The sequence below is a fragment of the Orcinus orca genome, chromosome 11 (assembly GCF_937001465.1).
Source record: "Orcinus orca chromosome 11, mOrcOrc1.1, whole genome shotgun sequence".
Lineage (NCBI taxonomy): Eukaryota > Metazoa > Chordata > Mammalia > Artiodactyla > Delphinidae > Orcinus > Orcinus orca.
Genome location: NC_064569.1, coordinates 95,657,437 through 95,678,879, shown reverse-complemented (window position 1 = coordinate 95,678,879; position 21,443 = coordinate 95,657,437). Strand labels below are relative to the sequence as shown.

General features: G+C 55.1%; 1 protein-coding gene across 5 annotated transcripts in view; it reads right to left on the bottom strand.

Moving 5' to 3' along the window:
- Positions 1-1,075: 1,075 nt before the first annotated feature.
- ACO2 (aconitase 2) overlaps positions 1,076-21,443 on the bottom strand; it is a 67,651-nt gene continuing 47,283 nt past the window's right edge. For 4 of the 5 annotated variants that reach the window (XM_049693915.1, XM_033405143.2, XM_033405142.2 and 1 more), the window contains 16 exons: positions 20,035-20,293; positions 17,071-17,163; positions 13,096-13,254; positions 12,721-12,871; positions 11,291-11,395; positions 10,215-10,306; positions 9,075-9,180; positions 7,019-7,176; positions 6,735-6,808; positions 5,874-5,985; positions 4,858-4,980; positions 4,464-4,619; positions 3,340-3,531; positions 2,741-2,873; positions 2,120-2,241; positions 1,076-1,616 (listed from right to left, as the gene is read on the bottom strand). In XM_049693915.1, coding sequence (XP_049549872.1) covers positions 1,479-1,616; positions 2,120-2,241; positions 2,741-2,873; positions 3,340-3,531; positions 4,464-4,619; positions 4,858-4,980; positions 5,874-5,985; positions 6,735-6,808; positions 7,019-7,176; positions 9,075-9,180; positions 10,215-10,306; positions 11,291-11,395; positions 12,721-12,871; positions 13,096-13,254; positions 17,071-17,163; positions 20,035-20,293 — 2,173 coding nt within the window. In that variant the 3' untranslated portion in view covers positions 1,076-1,478. The remainder of the gene's footprint in view (positions 1,617-2,119; positions 2,242-2,740; positions 2,874-3,339; positions 3,532-4,463; positions 4,620-4,857; positions 4,981-5,873; positions 5,986-6,734; positions 6,809-7,018; positions 7,177-9,074; positions 9,181-10,214; positions 10,307-11,290; positions 11,396-12,720; positions 12,872-13,095; positions 13,255-17,070; positions 17,164-20,034; positions 20,294-21,443) is intronic. The other variant, XM_033405141.2, reaches the window with a different exon arrangement.

The window sequence follows — 21,443 nt, the reverse complement described above, 5'->3', positions numbered from 1 at the left end:
AAGGTTACCGAGTTGCCACAGCTGGGACAGTTCCTCACCCCGGATCACTTCTGGAGATGACTTAATGGCAGGACTTGGGGTCTGAGAGATCCAGGCTGCCTCAGGCTATGCTCTGGGCCAGCTGAGCTTGGTGGCTCCATAAAGTAACAGCAAGAGGCTGGCCTGGGGCAGCTGCCAGTTGCTGATCAGAGTCTGACCTTTAAGGGAAAAACCCTCTTCCCACCAGCGTGTGGAAGGTGGGGCGGCCTGGACTCAGCTGACCAGCTCCATCAGGAAAGTGGATGCTGTGGATTTTGCTGGCCCAAGGGGGTGAGGGCTGGTGACCTGCTGTTGTTACTCCCCCACCAGCAGTACAGCAGGAAGCCTCGGGCCAGCTGTCACTTTCCGACCTTGGCCACACCAGGAACAAACACCCAGTGGGTGTCTGCTTGTGATGTGAGATCCTGGCACCAGGGCAAGCACCCCATCATTTACTCAACAGAATGGCTTTGCCGGAGTCCTTCTGTCCCTTCACTCATTTCTGCCAGGAATTTTTGCCGGGACCAGGACATCGTTTTGTAGCACCCACCCAACGCCAAAGTCATCCTGATGAAGGAATCTCCGTGGAGCCTGCCTCCTGCCCTGGCCTGTCTGCTCACATGGACACAGGGCCGTGGAGGTATGAGTAGTGCCAGTGGGCAGTGCTCCAGGGAGAGGAGCAGTTGCAGAGCAGTGCCTGTGGCCGCCCTGTACTGAAAACTAGGGAGCAGTACACATATGGACTAGCTGTGACCTTGGACGTGGTGGTCTGTCTGTAAAACAGACACTCTCTGGGCATTTGAAAGGCAACTTGATGTCCAGGGGAAGTGGGGGCTGCATCTTGGGCCAACCCCCCCGCCCCCATTGGGGAAACTACTGGAATGTGTGGGCGTGGGGAGGGGAGGCTGCAGGCAGAAGCAGGGCGGGAAGGAAAGTGGGAAGTCTGGTGATGGGTCCGGCTGTGGCGTGGCTGTCGGCGTCCACTGACTCTGGCTGTGAAGGACCCCCCGCCCCACAGGCTGGAGTTGGTAACAGCACAGACACCATCACTCACAAAGAACACTCACTGAATCTGGATTCTTATTTTCCTTAGAAGAGCAAAAGGATCTTTCGAACCCTTCAGCCACCAGTGAAATGATCATGCAGGAGAAAAACTTTAGATGGGAGTCTGTCGTTAAAAATAAATACAGTTGCCCAAAGCTGCTCAAGATCTGAACCAAACTAAAAACAGGAAGGTGGGGGGTTGATACGTTATTTTAAGAACCTCCCCACCCCCACCTGTGGGTCGCTCCATGGGCGGAGGGAAGAGAGGCCAGGAGGCCTGGCTACACCATCTCGGTGGTGAGCGAAGCCACGGCTGGATCGGATCAGATCCGGTTCTGGTGACGCAGAACTGCACTTGTGACACCGGAGCTGGGTCCGAGGAGCAGGACGGGCGGGCGCTGGTGGCAGAGCGGACCTTACTTCTGCTGCAGCTCCTTCATTCTGTTCAGAGCACTGCCAGCGCGGAACCACTCGATCTGGGTCTCGTTGAAGGTGTGGTTCAGGAGGATGGTCTCCTGGGTCCCGTTGGGGTGCTTGATGATGCATTTCAGGGGCTGGGAGGAGGAGGGGGAGGGAGGCAGGTGTGGGTGGCCTGGCTCTTGGGAACACGGCCCTCGGTTCTGGTAGAGGGTCAGGAGGGTGGGTCAATGCTCTGGGTCCTTGGGGCCAGCAAGGCGAACCAAATCCTAGGCCAGGTCTGGGCCTAGGTGGCCATGGTAAGACCTAGATGGCTTAACTCCTGGGGCCACGAAGGTCCTGCCGGGCACGGTCTGTTGGCCTCTGAGTGCCAAGCCTGGGCTACTGAGTGGACGGTAGGAGGGCCTGAGCTGGCTCTACCCTCATCTATGGGAAGGCATTTCCTTCCCTCTCTGGGAGGGTTACCTGGAGAATTTAGGGGCCCTTCTAGCTGGAACAGAGGCTCATGGGAGGAGGTGCAGGTAGGGCCAGGTTTAGAAGGAGGGGAACCAAGGTGGCTGCCCCCTCCATTCCCCTCCCCTCTTAGGAGGGCCCTGGGGGAAATGGGCTGGCTGGTCCACCTCCTTCCCTGGTCCCCTACCTTGCCAGGGGTAAAGTCCTTCAGGCCCTGGATGGTCAGCTTGTCCACAGGGTGAATCTTGTTGTAGTCAGCTGGGTCAGCAAAGGTGAGGGGCAGTAGACCCTGCTTCTTCAGGTTGGTTTCTAGAAGGCAGAGGGCACACTCAGTCCATACATGGCAGGTTCCTTTTGTGAGGAACCTCACCAACCAAGTCTAGTTAAGGCTCTGGGAGAGGCACCCCTAGTCCTGCCACATGGGGACAAACCTGGGGCATTGACTACGAGGACCAAGGTGGCGCACTCCCAGTGATGTGGGGCCCTATGCAAGTGTGCTTTGGTGCCTGTGTTTCCTGAGGCCTCCGACAATCAGAGACAATCCTTTGACCACGTGCCCTGGATTTCAACTGCTACAAGTTTGGAAGCAAGACCAGCACATGCTAGAGATGGGAAGCCGTGGGTGTCAGAATCCACGCAAACCTGAAGGGGCAGAGGCTGGAGGCTGGTGATGGTGGAAAATGAGCTGCCGACACGCCCTAGGAACCAGGCGTGTGGCTCCAGGCCCCACTGGGCCACTGGCAGGTTGAGGAACCTTGGGCTGCCAGCGAGGGGAGGTGGATGGGGCTGGGATGGCGCTCCAGCTCACCGTGGATCCTGGCGAAGCTCTTGGTGATGATGGCCCGGCCCCCGAGGTGGCGAGGCTCCAGTGCCGCATGCTCCCGGCTCGAGCCCTCGCCGTAGTTCTCATCTCCGATCACCACCCACCGGATGCCATGTGCCTGTCAGGAAAGTAAGGAGCGAGTTTATGAGGGAGAGGAGGGCACTGGCCCCCCTCCTGCACAGTCCTCGGGCTTCCTAAGGCTCATAGGTCAAGGAGCTAGAGAGTCCCCTCCTCACCTGCTCCCCAAGGACAGGTGAAGTTAGAGGTGAATCTGGCCCAAACCAGGCCCTGGGAAGACATGTGATGAGACACGGGCCCTGGCTGTCTGCAGTGGGCCTGGGAAGGTGCGACCACCCCCCATCAGCGCTCAGCCTGGAGGCAGGCGTGAGTGGGGGGAACAGTGTCGGGGAGAGCCCAGGGCAGTGGGGGTGACAGACATGGGACTGCCTCCGTGGCACTGGGACACTCACTATTCAACTGCAGAGTTACTGGTATGGACTCCCCCTGTCCCTGAACCACCCACTGCCCCATGCAGCCACCAGGAGGTGCCAGAGGACCCCCATCCCTAACCCCCACCAACCCACCTTGTAGTAGCGGGCAGTGTCAGGGACGGGACCAAACTCCTGGGTGACGGCATTGCGCACGGAGTTGGCCTTGCCATTTTCGATGTTGATGGCACCAATGAGCAGATTATTGGAGATGTTGTCCAGGTGCCCACGGAACTTGAGCCAGGGGCCAGCAGCCGAGATGTGGTCAGTGGTACACTTCCCTTTGACCTGGGGTGGGTGAGCAGAGAGAACAGAGGTCGTGGCAGGGCCTCTGAGTGGCGGATGAAGGGAGAGGCCCTCTCGAGGCAGGCAGCGGGACCCGGGGATGGGGACACGAGAAGGATGTCGGGCTGTGACACAGGGTCTACCGTTTTGGCGTCACCACTCTGGCCAAGAGGGCTCAGGCAAGGCTGTCACCCACCCCTCAGAGGGGGTAGAGGAGTCTGGACATGGAGGACACGTATGTCTGCTCACTCACCCTTTAGACCTAGGCCCCCAGGTAGGAGATGCCCAGGCTGGAAGACCAGCGACACAGAGAGGAGCCCAGGGATGTGTCTGGGTTCTGGCTAGTGACTGATCAGTTTCATCTACCACGTGGGCCTAATATTGGCTGTGACACTGCCTGGAGACCCCACAGTTAACAGCATAATGCACGTGTGACATGGGTCTGAGGCCTCTGGCTGTACCACAAGAGCTTGTCTGCTCAGCTCCCAAACACAGGCCATACCCCCGATGCTCAGGAACAACATACTCTGTTCCTCTGTGGGAACAGAGGAAATGACGTCTTCCGGAGCTTGTCTTGCAAGCCAGACGTGTGGAGACCTGGCTGTGCAGGGTCACATGTGCCCATCTTGCCCTCCCTGTGCTGCATTCACTACCCACACCCACTGGAGGTGGCCCTCACCAGCTGGAGCAGGACTGCTGAGGGCCTCAGACAGCAGCTGGCCAGACTCAGTTCTGCCCGGCACGGGGCAGTGGAAGAGCGGACACAGATGCCCTCACTCCTCTGCAGCCAAACCTCCCTTCCTGCCCCCACCCTAATCTTGACTGTGTCCTCCACCATGGTCCATGGGAGAACGTGTGGTTTCACGGCCCTTCCTACCAATCAAGGGAGGGTGCCCTGGCAGCAGGGCTGTCCTCCCTGTCCCCATGCCACTGACCTTGATGAGGATCTGCAGGTCCTCCAGGTCTTTGCCGTCCCACTTGTCAAAAGGCTCCAGGAGCTGCAGACGCTGGCTGGTGGGACTCACGTCCACCCGCTGCCCGCTGCTGTCCTTAGGGGGGTGCTGGTAGGTGTCCTGTCCAGGATCGAACTCCTGCAGCAGGGGACAGGGCACATTGGGTGCCAGCCCCTCAGCCCCCATTCGGAAAGGCTCTCACGGAAGGCAAGCTCCCCCGAGCACCAAGCCGCTCTCTCCCGGTGAACACGGCCGCTTCACTCTCACAGACAGTGAGCGTCCCTCCTGGGCAGGAAGTGTCTCAGCCACACAGCGGCCCTGAGGCCCAGGCCGAGGCGGGCGTGCAGGACAGGTGGCCGTGGTGGTGCCTGCTCACCGCTTGGGGAAGCTCATCTGCGTCTGGAGCCTCCAGCTTGAACTTCTTGCCATCCTTGCCCGTCAGGAAGTCAGTATCTGGGTTGAACTTGAGGGTGCCAGCAATGGCCAGGGCTGTGACAATCTGAAACGGAGGCGGCCAGTTTGTCAGTCGGCACCAAACTCCACTCCCGTTCCTCCACCTCAGCAGAGACCAAAACTGAGCTGGAGCCCAGGAAATTTCCAGATTCTCCACAGACCACTCTTCCCCTTAGAGGTGGGAGCTGCAGGAATCTCCCTGGGACCAGGGCCATTGGGCCCGCAGGGGACTCATGAACCCAAGGGTAATCTGGCCTCTACCACCCCCACTGGGGCCTGACCTCAGAGCCCCCTCGACCAGGGTCAGTGCTGGACCCAGAGAGGCCGGAAATGCGGCTGCAGTGAAAATGTTCCTTAATGGGCACTGAAAACATGGAAAGGGCCGTTTCTTCACAAAAGTATTTCTGGAACACTCATTCAAAAAACCAAGTTACAAAAGACTGGCCAAGTGCGGACAACCACTAAGCGCCCGGAGCACGCGGCTCAGTGGCTGTTCACCATGACAGCGGCCTCCCTCCCGGCTCAGGGACAGTGCGAGCAACTCCTGCGCTGCTCCTGGGCCGCCGACAGGACCCTGGGGCACAGAGGAGGGGAGCGACAGGGTCAAGGCCATAGGGCTGGGTGGAGGTGGGCTGCCTTCTGTCCCCAGGTGATGCTAAGGCTCCTGCTCACCATCGCGACTGTGCTAAATGAGACCTCAGGCTCCTGCCACTGAGCGGACCCAGGCGGGGGGCACCAAGGGAGCTGGACGCCCGGGGCCGGCAAGGTTTATGGCTCTTGGTTTCTGCCCTGACAGTCCCTTGCCCTGCGATGCCAAGCCTCCCTCAGCAGCCCTGCGGGGTCAGACGGCCTTCCCCAGTGCCCCTACTCCCCTGACCGGCCAGCAGCAGGGCCCCGAGAGGCCGTCCCAGGTTAGGGCCGGGCCTGGCAGAGTCTCACCTCAGGGGATGTGACAAAGGCATGGGTCTCAGGGTTCGCATCATTGCGGCCTGTGAAGTTCCTGTTGTAGGAGGTGACGATGGTGTTCTTCTCCCCCTTCTTGATGTCCTTTCTGCCAGGTCAGAGGGGACAGAGTTAGGGATGTCTGGCCTTGCCACCTGGCCCATCCTGCCTAGCTCATGGCAGAGGAGGGGGAACTGGAAAGACCCTGAAAGGGTCACCTCCTCCCAGAACTCACACACACAGAGCAAGAGGGAACCTCGGGCATCACTGAGGTTTGCTTGAGACCACACGTAAGACAGAGGCCAGACCAAGGCCAGAGTTTCCTGACCCGGGCACTGCTTCCTTTCAAGAGGCTGCATCAGAGGTCACCACTGTGTGCATTACGATGAGGCCCCCTGGCTTCTTCCTGCCACCCCAGGCTCGTCCAGGTGGCCACTCAGTGCTGCTGGAGGCTCTTCCTCTTTACTTCCAGCCCAACTTTCCAGTCCTTCCTGGAAAAGTCTTCTAATGTGTAACAGCCCCAAAGCTAGAGGCCTTGGGCTGAGAGTTTTCACTTCAATGACATCTCCCCTCAACATCTGGGGCTCTGTACCCCAGGACATAAAGGGCCGTCCTATCAAAATCGTGCTTCTGGGGCTTCCCTGGTGGTGCAGTGGTTGAGAGTCCGCCTCCCGATGCAGGGGACACGGGTTCGTGCCCCGATCCAGGAAGATCCCACATGCCGCAGAGCGGCTGGGCCCGTGAGCCATGCCCGCTGAGCCTGCGCGTCCGGAGCCTGTGCTCAGCAACGGGAGAGGCCACAACAGTGAGAGGCCCGCGTACCGCAAAAGAGAGGAAAAAAAAAATCGTGCTTCTCACCTGTCCCACTGGCCAATGCAGGGGCCACAGGCATTGGCCAGGACAATGCCACCCACGTCCCTCAGGATCTGTGCCTGCAGCAGGGACAGAGGACAGGGAGTTGTCAGGGGCAGGCTGGCAGCTGATGGGAAAGGGTGGTTCAGCAGCCTGAGGGATGAATAGCTGATGGGAACCCTGGGGCCTGTCCCAGCCCCTGCCTACAAGGCTGTGGTTTGTTCTGCCCTGAAGCCACGTTACTCAGCAGTGGGGTGGGGGAGCCAGGGGCGGGATGCGTGGGCACTCACGTAGCCGTCCCGCTCAATGGTGGCACGGATCTGCTCAGAGCCTGGCGTGATGGTGAACTGGGACTTGCACTTGAGTCCATGAGCCAGTGCCTGCTTGGCCACAGCAGCTGAACGCCCCATGTCCTCGTAGCTGGAGTTGGTACAGCTGCCAATCAGACCTGGCGCATCATAGGTGGTGAGGCCGGGAGTCAGGAGGAGAGAGTAACCAGAGCTCTCCACCTGACCGCAAATGATCCAGGTCTGGTCAAGAGTTCACCAACTCTGCTTCCAACAGAGACACGTTGGAAGCAAACTACCTAGCTGTTTAAGAGTAAAGGATAAGCTCCTCTTGACCCAGCCATTTAAGGGAAGAAGATGAGGCCAGTGAACACGACACTGAACATGCGTGGAAGCAGTACAAGCCACTCTTACAGTAGTACAGTCTGCTGTGTATGCACATCAGCAGGCCCACACTGAGACACTTACATGACTGCTGCTGGGTGAGGGCCTATAGGCCAATTTTCTTCTCTTATACTTTGTAGTATTCTCTGGCTTTCTAGTTGGTTTATAATCAGGGGAAAAAGAATTCTTTTTAAAAAGTCTGGCTTCCCTGGTAGCACAGTGGTTAAGAATCCGCCTGCCAACGCAGGGGACACGGGATCGAGCGCTGGTCCGGGAAGATTCCATATGCTGCGAAGCAACTAAGCCCGTGCGCCGCAACTACTGAGCCTGCACTCTAGAGCCCACGAGCCCCAACTACTGAAGCCCGCGTGCCAGAACTACTAAGGCCCGCGCGCCTAGAGCCCGTGCTCCATAATAAGAGAAGCCACTGCAATGAGAAGCCCACGCACCGCAACGAAGAGTAGCCCCTGCTCGCCGCAACTAGAGAAAGCCCGCACGCAGCGACAAAGACCCAACACAGCCAAAAAAGTAAATTAATTAAGTAAATAAATCAGAAAAAGGAAAGTCTATCAGTTATTCAGAAAGTCAGTAAAGACTGGATGACATCACACTGTCTATAGACAGAGACAGTCTCTCTCACCAGCTCAGCAATTTAGTTTCTAATTTTAAGCTACCAAAGATTTGTTTTTATTTACTTCAACTCATAAGGCTGAACACATTGTATAGCACTTCATGCCAGGCACCACCAAAAGCTCTTACCACACATTAACTCGTCCCACTTCCCAGCAATTTTAACGGGTAAGTACAGTATCACCCTCGTTTTACACCTGGGGAACCGAGGCACAGGAGGTGATGTGATTTGCTCTCGGTCACCCAGCTGTGAAGTGGCAGAGTCAGATTCATACCCAGGCCACCTGGGTTCATGTGCTTCACAGCCACACTAAACTGTGACAACGGTGATACCATGCCAGTGTGTCCGTATATGTAAAGCATGTAAAGTAAAATCAGTCGTCATGGTTGGTGAGAGGAAGTGTTTGTAAAACAGAAAATTACACACATCAGTATGTGCACGTACACAGAAGTACAGTATCCTGTCAAAGAGCTTCTAGAGCTGCTTCTGGCTGAGGGTGGAGATTAGGGCTGTTTTAAAATACTTCTTATTTGTCAATATTCTCTACACTGATATATATTTCTTTTTTTTTTGAAGATTTTCTTTTCTTTTTCTTTTTTTTTTTTAGGTTCCACATATATGTGTTAGCATACAGTATTTGTTTTTCTCTTTCTGACTTACTTCACTCTGTATGACAGACTCTATGAAGATTTTCTTGATGTGGACCATTTTTGAAGTCTTTACTGAATTTGTTACAATATTGCTTCTGTTTTACGTTTTGTTTTTTTTTGGCCGCAAGACACGTGGGATCTTAGCTCCCCAACCAGGGATCGAACCTGCACCCTCTGCACTGGAAGGTGAAGTCTTAACCACTGGACCATCAGGAAATCCCTCTATTTCTTTTATACCAAGAAAAAGTAATTTCTTTAAAAAGCCATAAGAAAAAAACCAACTGCTTCAGAAAGTGCCTGGTCCATTCAGGAAGGGCCCCGCGGTAAGCACAGGCCACAGCCCACAGCCCTGGGTGGACCGCTGGCCCTGAGGCAGGGGGCGGGGGTGGCTCACCTACTCGGATGTCCAGGGGCCACCCCTCCTTCTCTGCCACACTGCCCACTTCTGCCACAGGGTGAGCCAGGTCGGGGGTGAAGGGCCCATTGATGTGCGGCTTCAGCTGAGGAAGAAAAGGCACGGGAGGGAACCCAGCTTGGCGCGTGGACAGCCTCTCTTCTTCAGAGGCGGCCTCACTCCCGCTCACCAAGTCACGGTAGGCCTGGGAGGCCAACTACTGTTCTCACGGCTCTACCCAGGAAATGCCCGAGCAACAGGCACTGTACGTGCTGCAGCTCCTGGGATCTCTCCAACCCCGCACGGCTCGTCATCTCCAGCCTGCAGACGGCAGAGCGCCTGCTTTGCCCAAGGTCACATAGCTCGGCGATAGCAGAGGCATGGGATGAATCAAGGTTGCCAGCTTCCTAAGCCCATTACCTCCCATACTATGGTGCTTCTGGAATCTTACAGCCAGATGCTTCACATGTGACGATACTTATCAATCAACGTGAAGCACTTAACGAAGTGCTTGGCACACAGTAAGCACTCAATAAATGTCAGCAACTGTTATTACACGGATTAGCTCATTCAGTTCCCATGACTGCCTTGGGTACACTGTGAAGTGAGGCCCACAGTGCTTGAGTAACTTGCCCAAGGTCGCAGGCTTAAGTGGCAGAATCAAGATGTGAACTCATGCAGGTTGGCTTCAGGGCCTAAACCCTTGGCTGCTGTGCTCTGCTGCTTCTGCTCCTCCAGACTGCCCTTTCTCTGGCCTTCCAAACGCCACCCTGGCCTACAGGTCTCAGGGTGCCAGGCTCAGGCTTGGGAATCTTAGGCTTTGCCCTCTGAACTCTCACAACTCTAGGGCAAAATCCTGGCTTCTCCTAAAGCTGAGGTGGGGGCCAACTGAACGTTTCTGAATCACCAGCAGTAGCCACCTCCACTCTCCCCTTGGCCATACAGCCTTCCTGCTGCCCCTCCCACCCCACTGATTCAGGCAGCAGTTTGCAGGGACACTGGGGAACCAAAAGCCCAAGAGCCCTGCTGGGTGTGCAGCCAGGGACCTGCTCTGGCTCTCCCCAGGGCCCACCAGAAGTCCCCAGACAGGGCCTGAACCCCCCACCCTCAGAAACTCCTGGAACCAACTCCCTTCCTCACCTCGCTGAGGTTAATTTCTATCAGTTGGTCATAATGGCAGCCAGGGTCAGGTACCAAGTGATCCTTGAATTCATCAGCAAGGTTGGCAATGTCTGAAATCAACAAGGGAGGGAGACTGAAGCATGTAAAACAGAAATTGGCCATGAGACTCCATCCATCCATCCATCCACCTGCGCATCCATCCATCCATCCATGCATCCATCCACCCGCCCACCCATCCATCCATATGAACCAGCTACCAGGCACCTGTCAAACACCAGGCCCTGGACACTGACTGGGCAAACAAAGGAACAAAACAAACAGCACAGGACACAGCTCCTGCCCTCGAGGAGCTCACGTCTAGCGAAGGAGCTATCAGTGAGCCGGAAGTCACAACATAATACAACAGAGGCACGCAGGAACACGGGGACACAGGGGAGAAGTAGTGACTGAGGCTCAGAGTCAGGGAAGGCTTCCTGGAGATGAGAAGCACTGAGTTTTTAAAGAAGGAGAAGAAGTTACTTGATAATAAAAGCGAGGGAAGGGCCTTTCTGGTAGGACTCTGTGTGCGGAGAGCTTGGGAACAAAGTGACAAACTCCCCCCAGGCCCCTGGCCTCTGGCTCCACCAATCACCCTCGCTCACCTCCCTTCAGAGGCTCCAACAATTCCTCCCCCAGGACCCATTTCCCACTCTGGGTTTCAAAGAAGCCAAACTAGAACCTCAGGGAAGTTGCTGAGGGAGGCCTACAAAGTGGTTCTTGTTCCAGACCTTTATCCTCCTCCCCCTGCCAGGGCAGGAATTACAAACAGAAGCAGATCCATGTCATTTCCAGAGCCTCCCACAGAGGGCACCAGGGACCAGGCCAAGAAGAACCGGAATGCAGACACCCTTTCAGGGGAAACTAAATTCCAATCCTGAGGCAGGGATATCTCACACTTAGATGCCAGACCCACTGAGAAGCTGATGAGAGCTACAGACACCCCACTCAGGAACAGTAACACACATAACCTCTCACAGACCGTTAGAGGCTTCTCAGAGCCTCTGAAGCCAGTCCGGAGACACCAGGCTTAGGACTTAGGACGCCCACTGGCTCACCTGCCCGGCCTGTCTTGCTCAGGTACTTCTTCATCCTGTGGTTGTAAGGAAACACCGAAGTGGTGGCCCCAATTTCTGCACCCATGTTGCAGATTGTCGCCATGCCTGTAGAGAAACAGAGCCCAAGGGGCTGGCTGTGCAGCTAGGCGAGGGTCCCCCACACCTGCTAGAGGTGCACACACGTCTTCACACCAGGGAGCTGGCATCATTTCTTCCCTCACTCTCACTGCCTCTGTGGCCCAGGGTTAAAATGAGGCCCAGTGAAGAGAGGCCACGGGGCCAGAGCTCGGTGTCCCGGTTCTCAAGGTGGCTGCTGGGTAGAGTGAAGGGGATACAAGATTCAGCTCCTGCAAGCCAAGTTCCAGTTCTAGGTCTGGCTGTCCCGCTCAGCAGACTAGACAGCCCCCATGTAATGAACGCTGACCTGGCCAGACCACCCAGTTGTTACTGTGTCCATCTGCAGGCGAGGGAACTGGCTCAGAGAGGCCCAAGGTCATGCCACAGAGCAAATGCAGCGTGGCCTGCAGGTCTCGGTCTGACTGCCTGGTGTGCAGGCCTGCACTGTTTCAGCTACAACACGGTGGAAATGTTTCTGGGTCCGCAGTTTTCCAGCAATAAGACTGGAATGACGTCCACTGCCTGGACCACAGACCGCCCACAGAACTAGAAAGGCTACAGATGCCCTGACTGCTATCAGGACTCCAGCCTCATGGGGTTGCTGGGACATGGGTCTGGGCTTGTTGCCAACTTCCTAACTGAGCTGTCCAACAGTAGTAAGGGCTACTTATAAGAATGAGCCCCACATCACTGGAGGGACACAAGGGCCAGCTGAACTGTAGCTCTGTGGGGCTGCTGTGGAGCTGAGGGAGGCCCCTAGGGAAGTCTGGACTGAACCATCTCTAAGGTTCATTCCAAGTCTACCTGGATTTCTGAGGGCCCAGGCATTGGGGCCAGATCACCAGGAGTGATGAGTAGGAAGGGGCTGGCTCCCACCTGGTCTTGGAGACTAGCAAGTGACGGTCTCTAATCCAAAGGAAGAGAGTGAGGTTCCAACTCCAGCCAAGGGAAGATGTGAGAATGCGGCTGCTTTGAGACAGAAGCCCTGACTCTGATTCCCCTTCCCACCACCACCTCCACCCTCTGTAGGTTCTTCTTCTGGATCACCCAAGGCAGCCCAGGGCCACAGCCAAGTTGGCTCAGCCCCTAAGGGAAGTTACCTGTCGTCCTTGAGGGGCCCCAGTCTCCCGTTTAATGAGGGACCTGGACTAGACAGTGAGGTCTCCCCTCGACCTCTAAGTGTCCATCCCAAGTCCCCAAATTGACTGGACAGATCCTCAGGGGAAGGCCATTCACTGCTTCTACGGCTCAACTACAGGCCCCATTGGGCCCAGCACAGGCTGAGAGCCATGTCACGTGGCCGCCCTCCTCACCAGTGCAGGAGATGGAGTCTATGCCAGGCCCGTGGTACTCCACAATCGCGCCCGTGCCGCCTTTTACTGTGAGGATGCCCGCCACCTTTAGGATCACATCTTTGGGTGAGGTCCAACCGGAGAGTGAGCCTGTCAGCTTCACACCGATCACCTGAGTAGGTGGGGCAAGGAAGCAGTTACAGGCCTGTGTATCATGTGCCATGTTCCAACCAGGAATCTACCTGCTGGAATTCAGCTTATTTATCCCTGCCTCCTTCCCAAAGAGATCTGAGCCTGACCTATTCTCTCATCCTTTTCGGGTCCCACATCTCCCATTCACCCCCGCCAACCACCCCTCTGCTGTCACCCCGAAATGAGCCCTTCCCTACCCCTCACCTTGGGGCACTTCAGCTCCCAGGGGATCCCAGCCATGACGTCCACTGCATCAGCGCCCCCAACTCCAATGCAGATGCCCCCCAGGCCACCACCATTGGGGGTGTGGGAATCAGTGCCAATGAGAAGAACCCCAGGGTATGCATAGTTTTCCAGAATGATCTGAAAAAGAATCCAAGATCTTAAGCTTAAAAGCCCTCAGGAGAGAATGGAGGTAGGGCTCCAAAGGGGTCTGCAAAACTGCCCCCTACCGACACTGGGCCACTGGGCCATTCCCAGGCACCCCTCCAGGATGGGGCCTCTCCAGTGTGGCCTGGACGAGCCAGAGACCTGGGAGACCGGCGGCCTGGGCTCACAAACTGCTCTGACAGTTCCTGACTGTATGACTTGGGCTTGTCAGTGCCTCTCTGCACCTCAGTTTCCTCATTTGTTAAGAACGGCCACACCACCTCGACCCCAGGATTGTGGCGAGAACCAGATGAACTAGGTACAAGAGTGTGTCGTGTGACAGGCCTGGGGACAAGTGCTGACCCCTGAAAGGTGTTCCCCTACAACACCCACTGCCTCACATGGTGGACACAGGGAGTGTGCTTATCTGGCTTCTCAACAGGGCAGACAATCTTTCATGGCCTGGCTCCAGCACCCACAAGGAAGTACCGGGAATCCTACGGGAGCACAGGCCAGGAGTTTTTCCACCACTGAACTAAAAAGAAGTATAGACAACGCCTCCCTAGCCTCAGTGGCCTGGAGGTGGCTCTGAGAACAGAAGTGACTTGCTTAAGGAAGAGGATGACTTGCCGCATTACCTCTCCGAGTTCAGTGTTCCCTTCGTCGAGGCACTCCTCCTAGCTGGGAGCTAGGAGCTGGCGGTGAGCATTTCTCCCCAGGATATTTAAAGGAGCTACGGGGGCAGCTCCCCCAGTGCAGCCCCGCCCACCATCCTGAGAGCTGAGGTGCTGGACACGCTGAGGCTGCAGCGGGGCTGCTTGAAGAAACTGCAGCCAAAGGCCACGCCTGGGTCTGCGGTGTGGCCACACCGCCTACCGGTAGTCACTTCACCCCTCCAAGCCTCAGCTTCCCATCTGTAAAAAGTAGCTGATAACAGTGCCCCCCTCACTGGATCATTGTGAGCACTTGATAGGAACATGTCCGTCAAGCTGTAATAATGTCTGAGAGAGGCATTATTTTTATTTATTATTTTGCAGCAAGATCCTTCACCTGAGGTTCTGTTGCTTGCTGCCAGAGGCAATTATGGCCCAACACACACATAAGAATGTTGGGGAGGATAAATGAGATCAGAGATGCGAAAGGCTCTATGAACTGTCAGGACTGACAGAATGGTGGGTAGTCTCCCCAGAATATTACAGAAACCCCAGGGCCTCTGCCTCAGGCTAGGCATCTGCTCAGCAGACTCAGCAAGGGTCTAGGGGTCTCGCCTCTTGGGAACACAGAAAGTTAGAAGACCTGGTTCCTTCTCCAGAAACGAGGCAGCTGGCTGGGAGAATAGGCCAACACAGAAGAAATCCCTAACAAAAAACAACTGTTGGAGAGAACGCCGTTTAACTGCTTCATTTCTCCAGCCCTCCTTTTCCTTGGCCACATACAAAGATTTAAAACTAGTTAATCTCTAAAGCTCCTCAAGGTTGTAAAAGTCTGATCCATGAAGACCAGACACACAGAATTCAGTGTGGTCACACCATGTAGACTGCCAGTGTGGTCCATGTCCAAAAGGGAGTGGTCAGCACAGACCCGAGGACTGCAGAAAGCATCACAAAGAAGCTGGTTGTGACAGTGACCTCAGTGGTCGGCTGCATACGGTTAGGCAGACGGGGGTGTGGTGGAGAACACGGTTAGGGTTAGGCTGGACTAACATCTAGAACATAAAACTAGAAATTCAGCCATCTACCTGCATGACACATGTACACTGAGGATCTATTCTATACTGACCTGGCGCCAGGCCCAGAGCTAGACAGGAATAAATAAGCCATAGTCCCTGTCCCCACAGGGCACACTCAGCATACACTGTGGCCATAATGTGAAGGGTCCCACACAGGATCACAAGATCCCCAATGCTGGGCACCGGAGGGCCAGGACTTCACAAAGGTGACCAGAAAGCAGAACTGTGGAGGAGGAAGGGTCTGCCAAGGGACTCAAGGCAGAGGGAAAGGGATTAAGATTTAATCTGGACATGGCAGATTAAAGCTGCCTACTGTCAAGGGGGAGAGGAAAGAAAAGCTGCACAGAGATCACATGATTCCTGGGAACTTTCTTTCTAAAGAAAGATATCAGGCTGTACACTTAGCTGGTGGCCACTGGCAGGTGTGAGCTGCCATCACTCACGACCCCAAACTTTGGCCCAGAAGCTGCCAAAACGGCCTCAGCATTTGTACTAAGGTGAATGGAGGACACTTGGATTGGGGTCCCCTTGACGACAAAAGACCAAGATTGGGTCCACCTGACTCCCTCGCCCTGCTGCTGAGAGAGGCTCTCTGGCCCCTGCAGACCAGTGTGACATGCCATACCCGGGGAGCCCCTTCCTGGCAAGGGCGATGGTTTGAAAGGGCAGAGCAGTGATCTGTGGCTCTGGTTTCAGAGTGGGGCAGTGCTGGGAACCCATGCAGGGTCGGATTACAGCCTGACTCAGCTCATCTTGAAGGAAGGCCTGGAAGTGAGCCCTGGGATGGAGGTGGGGAGAAAGGTCACCTTGAGAAGGTACAAAGAGGCAGGTTTCACATACAGGATGGATGGCAAATGGACACAAACCAGCACACACCCCACAAACCAGTCAGAAGCCCTGAACAGACACCTTTGATGAAAGCTAATCACCTATCTCCCCAGAAACACACACACACACACACACACACACACACACACACACACACACACACACGCGACAGAACTGCCTATCAAGAGAAAATCCATCCTTGGGAGACCACAGGAGAACTCCTGACTGATGTGGCCATGTGACCTTTGGCCCCTCCATCCTCCAGGACACCCACAATGGGCCAAAAGGCTCCGAGGAGCACTCTGTGCACTGAGAGGGGAAGAGCTCCCGGTGTGATGGGAGGCCGTGACGCAGCACAGCAGTGTGGAGCACTGGCTCCAGGGCCAGGCCGCCTGGATGCAAAGCCTGGCCCCACAATCGGCCAACTGGGTGCCCCTGGGCAAGGAGATTAACTTCTCCATGCCTGTTTCCTCATCTGTAAGGTGGGGACAATAAAACCGCCAATCTCACAGGGTCACGGCGAGCACCCAGTAGGTTACCATCTGCGGAGTGCTTGGCACACGGAATGTGCTCATCAAGTGCTAGCTATCCACACAACAAGGTATAACGCTTGTGGAAAAAAGCAAAACAAAAAAACAATACTATAATGCTTAGAAGAAGGTGTAGCACAAAACATGTCAACCTTAAAAAGCTGGTCAGAAGGGACTATTTTAATTTCTCACACGGAGAGTGAGAATGTATAACTTGACACAGTGAAAATTAATTTTAGGGACTTCCCTGGTGGCACAGTGGTTAAGAATCCGCCTGCCAACTGCAGGGGACATGGATTCGAGCCCTGGTCTGGGAAGATCCCACATGCTGCGGACCAACTAAGCCTGTGCGCCACAACTACTGAGCCTGCACGCCATAACTACTGAAGTCCGCATGCCTAGAGCCCGTGCTCCGCAACAAGAGAAGCCACCGCAATGAGAAACCCGCGCACTGCAATGAAGAGTAGCCCCGCTCGCCACAACTAGAGAAAGCCTGAGTGCAGCAATGAAGACCCAACTCGGCCAAAAAATAATTAATTAATTAATTTTGAAAACAGAAAATTAAATTTAAAATGAAGGCGGAGGAGTCTAAGGGCTGATGAAAATGTCATCCAATTGCCTGCCTGAGCCCCGGGCTCCCACAGGCCTGGAGGTGCTCCCTGGTTCCCTAAGGGCAGCCCGCTCCCCTGCCCACCCACAAAGGCAGGCCAGGCCCTGCTTTACCTGGTGAATGATTCCAGAGCCAGGCCTCCAGAAGCCCACGCCGTACTTGGCACCTGCAGATGCCAGGAAATTATACACTTCCTGGTTTATGTCCTATAGAGACAAATCAATAACCAGGTCATTAGTAACACAGTTTGCTCATGCCTTCCCCCCTCCCCCACCCCTCCCCTCTGACTCTGAAATGCTGGCACTGTGAAGACAGGCCCTCTCCTGGAGGCCGTCTACAAATAATTCCAAAAGGGCTTGGACGCTGGCCCATAGTCTCAGCTGGCAGGCCCAGGAGAGAGAGCAGGGAACAGAGACAAAGCCCAGTTCTGTGACACCTGGCCAGGGAGTGGGTCCAAAACAAATCCCTTCCCTGCCCTGGGTCTCAGTTTCCTTATTTGTAGAAGGGTCCCTCTGGCACTCAAGCCCTCAGCCAAGGCCAGCAGTGAGGGGTAAGCATGGGACTACAGGACTAACTGGGACGTGGTGTGGGGGAGGGGAACTCTCAAAGGGAAGCAGTGGGACAGAGTGGACAGCCCGGTCCCACCACGCCTCATGTTGGGTGTTGTTTCTCCACTGGCGCCTCGGATGCCTCATTTGCAATCCTGGCTGACATTTACTGAATGTCCACTACGGAAATGGCACCACGCTAAACATCCTCACAACTCAGGGGAAGTATGTCACCAAGCCCATTTTACAGATGCAAAAACAGAAACTCAGAGGTGAAATAACTTGCTGGAGATCCCAGGGTTAAACAGAGGAGCCAGTGTTTGAACCCAGGCCTGTCCAACCACAGAGCTGAGGGCTACGTTGTAATAGAAATAAGGCTACCTCCCTTACAGAGACTACATCTCAGAACACCTAGACCACTGTCTGGCATACGGTAGGTGCTCAACACTGGGTAATATGTTTGATGGGCCCCAAATGAAAGACCGTGAAATGGACCATGCTCTGAACAAACAAAACAAAAAACAGGATGGTACCCACTATACCTATAATTCAGAGACAACTTCCTCGGGGGGAAGGAAAGGCTTCCCACCACACGGATGTAGGCCAGAGTTTATCTGGAAGACATGGCATGTCCCTGGATAGGTGAGACCCCAGGGACTAAAGGGATGGGACCATAGCAGACAGCACAGAGCTGCAAAGGAGGAAGTAGGAATAGAGACCTGCTAGCCTCTGGGTGTGGGACAGCCGCGCTCCAAGACAGAGGAAGGACTCACTGTGGATTCCGCTGGGCAAACCCCTCAGCGACTCCTAGGAGGGCGCCCACAGTCCTCAAGGCCCTGCCTGCACCTGCCCCCACCCACCTCAGAGTTCCAGGCCCACAGGCCCCCTTCCAGCTCCACAAAAGTACCAGGTTTCTTCCTCCTCAAGGTCTTTAGGTCATCTGTTCTGTCTAGAACGTTCTTGCTTATCTGTTCACATCTCAGCTTACATGTTACATCCTCAAAAGAGGCTGTCCTTTCCCCAACGAAGTCTAAATCAGACATCTTTCTTATACTTCCAGCGTTCCACACTCTCCCAAATTGGCAGTTACCAATTTGTGCGATTGTTTAGCTTCTGTCTCCCTACTGGACTCTAAGATCCATGAGGGCAGAAGGCAGAGCCCCTGTCTGTCATGTTCACACTGAGTCCCAGCACCTAGCACAGTGCCTGGCACATAATTAATGTTCAATGAACATTTGTTAAATAAATGAGGGAATGGGTCCTGAAATCCTATGATTTTGTGAATCTCATCTCCAGAAGGTAGATTTTAAAACTATAAAGTAAGGGGAGGGCCAGACCCTGAAGGTGGTGGCCCTGCTGCAGGCAGTCATTCACCCCTAGGGCTGAAGAGGACCCAGTTCCCAGCACTGAAGGATCCCCTGTAATGTTACCAGTTACCACCGCCGCTGCTGCTAACATGGAAACCACCAGACAGAAAGCTGGGCTCTTTCAGCTGAGTGGAGCCGCTGTCCCACCAGGACACAAACGAGCAGGCCAAGGTAGGAAGAAGGGGCTTGAATGGGAAAGCTGCCCTGAGCGTTTCCCATGGGTCTGAGAGGCTCTCTGAGCCGTGCTGACCCTGGGAGCCGAAGCACTTTCAATTGCATGCTCTGCTCTATGCCCAGCCGGGCTGCAGCCCTGCCAGCATTCAGCTCCTGCCAATGGCCCCCCAAGAGCAGTGCCCACTTCCATTGCGAGGGACGGGGAGGGGGTGGGGAGGGTGGAGGCCCAGAGCTGGGGGAGACCTGCTATTGCCAAGAGTAGACACACACAAAGGCACCACAAGTAGAGCCTGGAGGAAGGAGCACAAATTTGGTTTCATAAGAGTGAGAGGAATCCAAGGGGAAAACTCTTCAGTGTGGCATCCAGCCCCTTCTACCTTGTTAAGTGAAACTCACAGAAGAAAGCCCACAAAGCGGGTCAATCAGTAAGAGAGGGCCCTGACTGGGAGAAGGGATAAGGGTCTGGTCCTAACCTCGCCCACATGCAGGTGTGGGACTTGATGCACGCGCCTTGGCCGCCTCAAATTTACCAACAGCGACACTATTCGCCTCCCTCCCTGACAAGGTCCCCAGGGGCCAGGCGAGAGCACGAGTGATCACATGTGATGGTGGCAGCACGGGAACTAAAAAGTCCCTTCTCCAGAGCGAGTGGCGATAGGTATCAGAACCCGACATCTGCATCACTTTTCTTATAAAGTATTCTGTTTTATTACAGAAAAAGGACCTGAAAAGAATACCTTTATTATGGTAAGATTAAGGATGATTTTTGTTTTCTTTAGGTTTTCTCAGTATTTTCTAACAGCTTCACAAAGGGCAAATGGTATTTTTCAAAGTAGAAGAGAGCAAAAATAAATTAAAAAAAAAAAAAACCAAACCAAAGAGTCCATTAGAATTTGGGGGTAATGCCCTAGTTCAAGGGTTTTGTCTCTCATCCCATGTCACATCCACTGGCCCCCTCCAAGCCCCTCCCACACTACCTTCAGCTCACCTTGGCCCGACGCAGGTCTTTCTCACCCCCAAGCTGGGCCTCGATCAGATGGTCACAGTGGATGGTGGACGGCACAGCCACCTTGGGCAGTCCACTGCTGATGAACTGCAACATGGCCATCTGGGCCGTGGCATCCTGCATGGCCACGCGGTCAGGCCGCAGCCGCAGGTAGGTCTTGCCTCGCTCGATCTCCTGGTGGGCCGGGTCATCCAGGTGTCCATACACGATCTTCTCTGAGAGGGTCAGAGGCCGGTTCAACCTGGCGGGAGAAAGGAGGGATGGCCTGGGACCAGCTGCATGGGCCCCCGTCCGCCACAGCCATTCCCTCTCCGCACACACGGCGGGCACCCTGCACCCCACGAGGGTGGAGACGAATCGGTGCTGCTCACTGTGGTAGCTCCAGCACACGGCACAGCACCTGGCACTCGCTAGGTCCAAAACCACTTGATGAATGCCAACATCACAAGAGGCGGCACTGTTTTATTTTTCCCTGAAGTATATTTGCTTTTTCCAGCATATTAATTGCTATTATCTGACGGGCACCTATTCCGTGTATGTCTCATCTTTTAATCCTTACTGTATCCTTGTCATTTAGTAAAACGACCATGAGGTAACAGAGACCCAGCAGAGTGATGTTCGAAGCTCAAGTTCGCAGCCAGAGTCTCACCTTGGATGCTCTATTTCTCTCTGTTCACGGCCACCTCCCCCGTGCACTCAGCCCCACTGAGACAGAGACTCTGCACCAGCACCCCTCACCCAACCCGCCTCACGCTCCGCCCGCAACCCTCCGCCTCAGGTGCTAGAGGCCTTGTTACCCTATTACGCTAAAGCCTTTCCTGCTGGCTCCACTCGCTCTCACCCCATGAAGACAGGTGTGGCTGTCAGCTCTCAAGAACAGAAGCTGCCTCTGGCCTCTCATGAGCCCCTCTTCCTAGACCCTGTTTCCTCGTCAGAGCCCCTGGGGAGGTGCCACCCGGGCAGGACTCAGCTGCCTCCTTGGCACAGCCTCCCCCCCACCCGCCCCCACCCCCGCACAGACCGAGCTGGGCGCGGGTCAACTCTCACCCCCCCTCCCCTGACCTTGAGGCTCCCTGCTGCTGCTTGCCGCTGCAGCACAGCTGCCACCCCACGTGCCTGGACCTCACACTCTGCCTCCCGCCGTTCTCAAAGCTTAGGCCAAACCTGAAGGCTCCTTGGGAGGGGCACAGTTCCACTCACACCCAACGAGCCACAAAAAAAAATATATGGGACGAGGAGTCAGAGGCTCTGGGTTTAGACCTGACCCTAGTACTAAACACACCGTGTAACCAGATAAGCCACTGCCCCTCCCAGGGAGCTCCCAGTCCGTCTCTAAAGTCCAGGGCTCGTATTGGAAAGAGATAACAGATAGCACTTATATAGCACATACT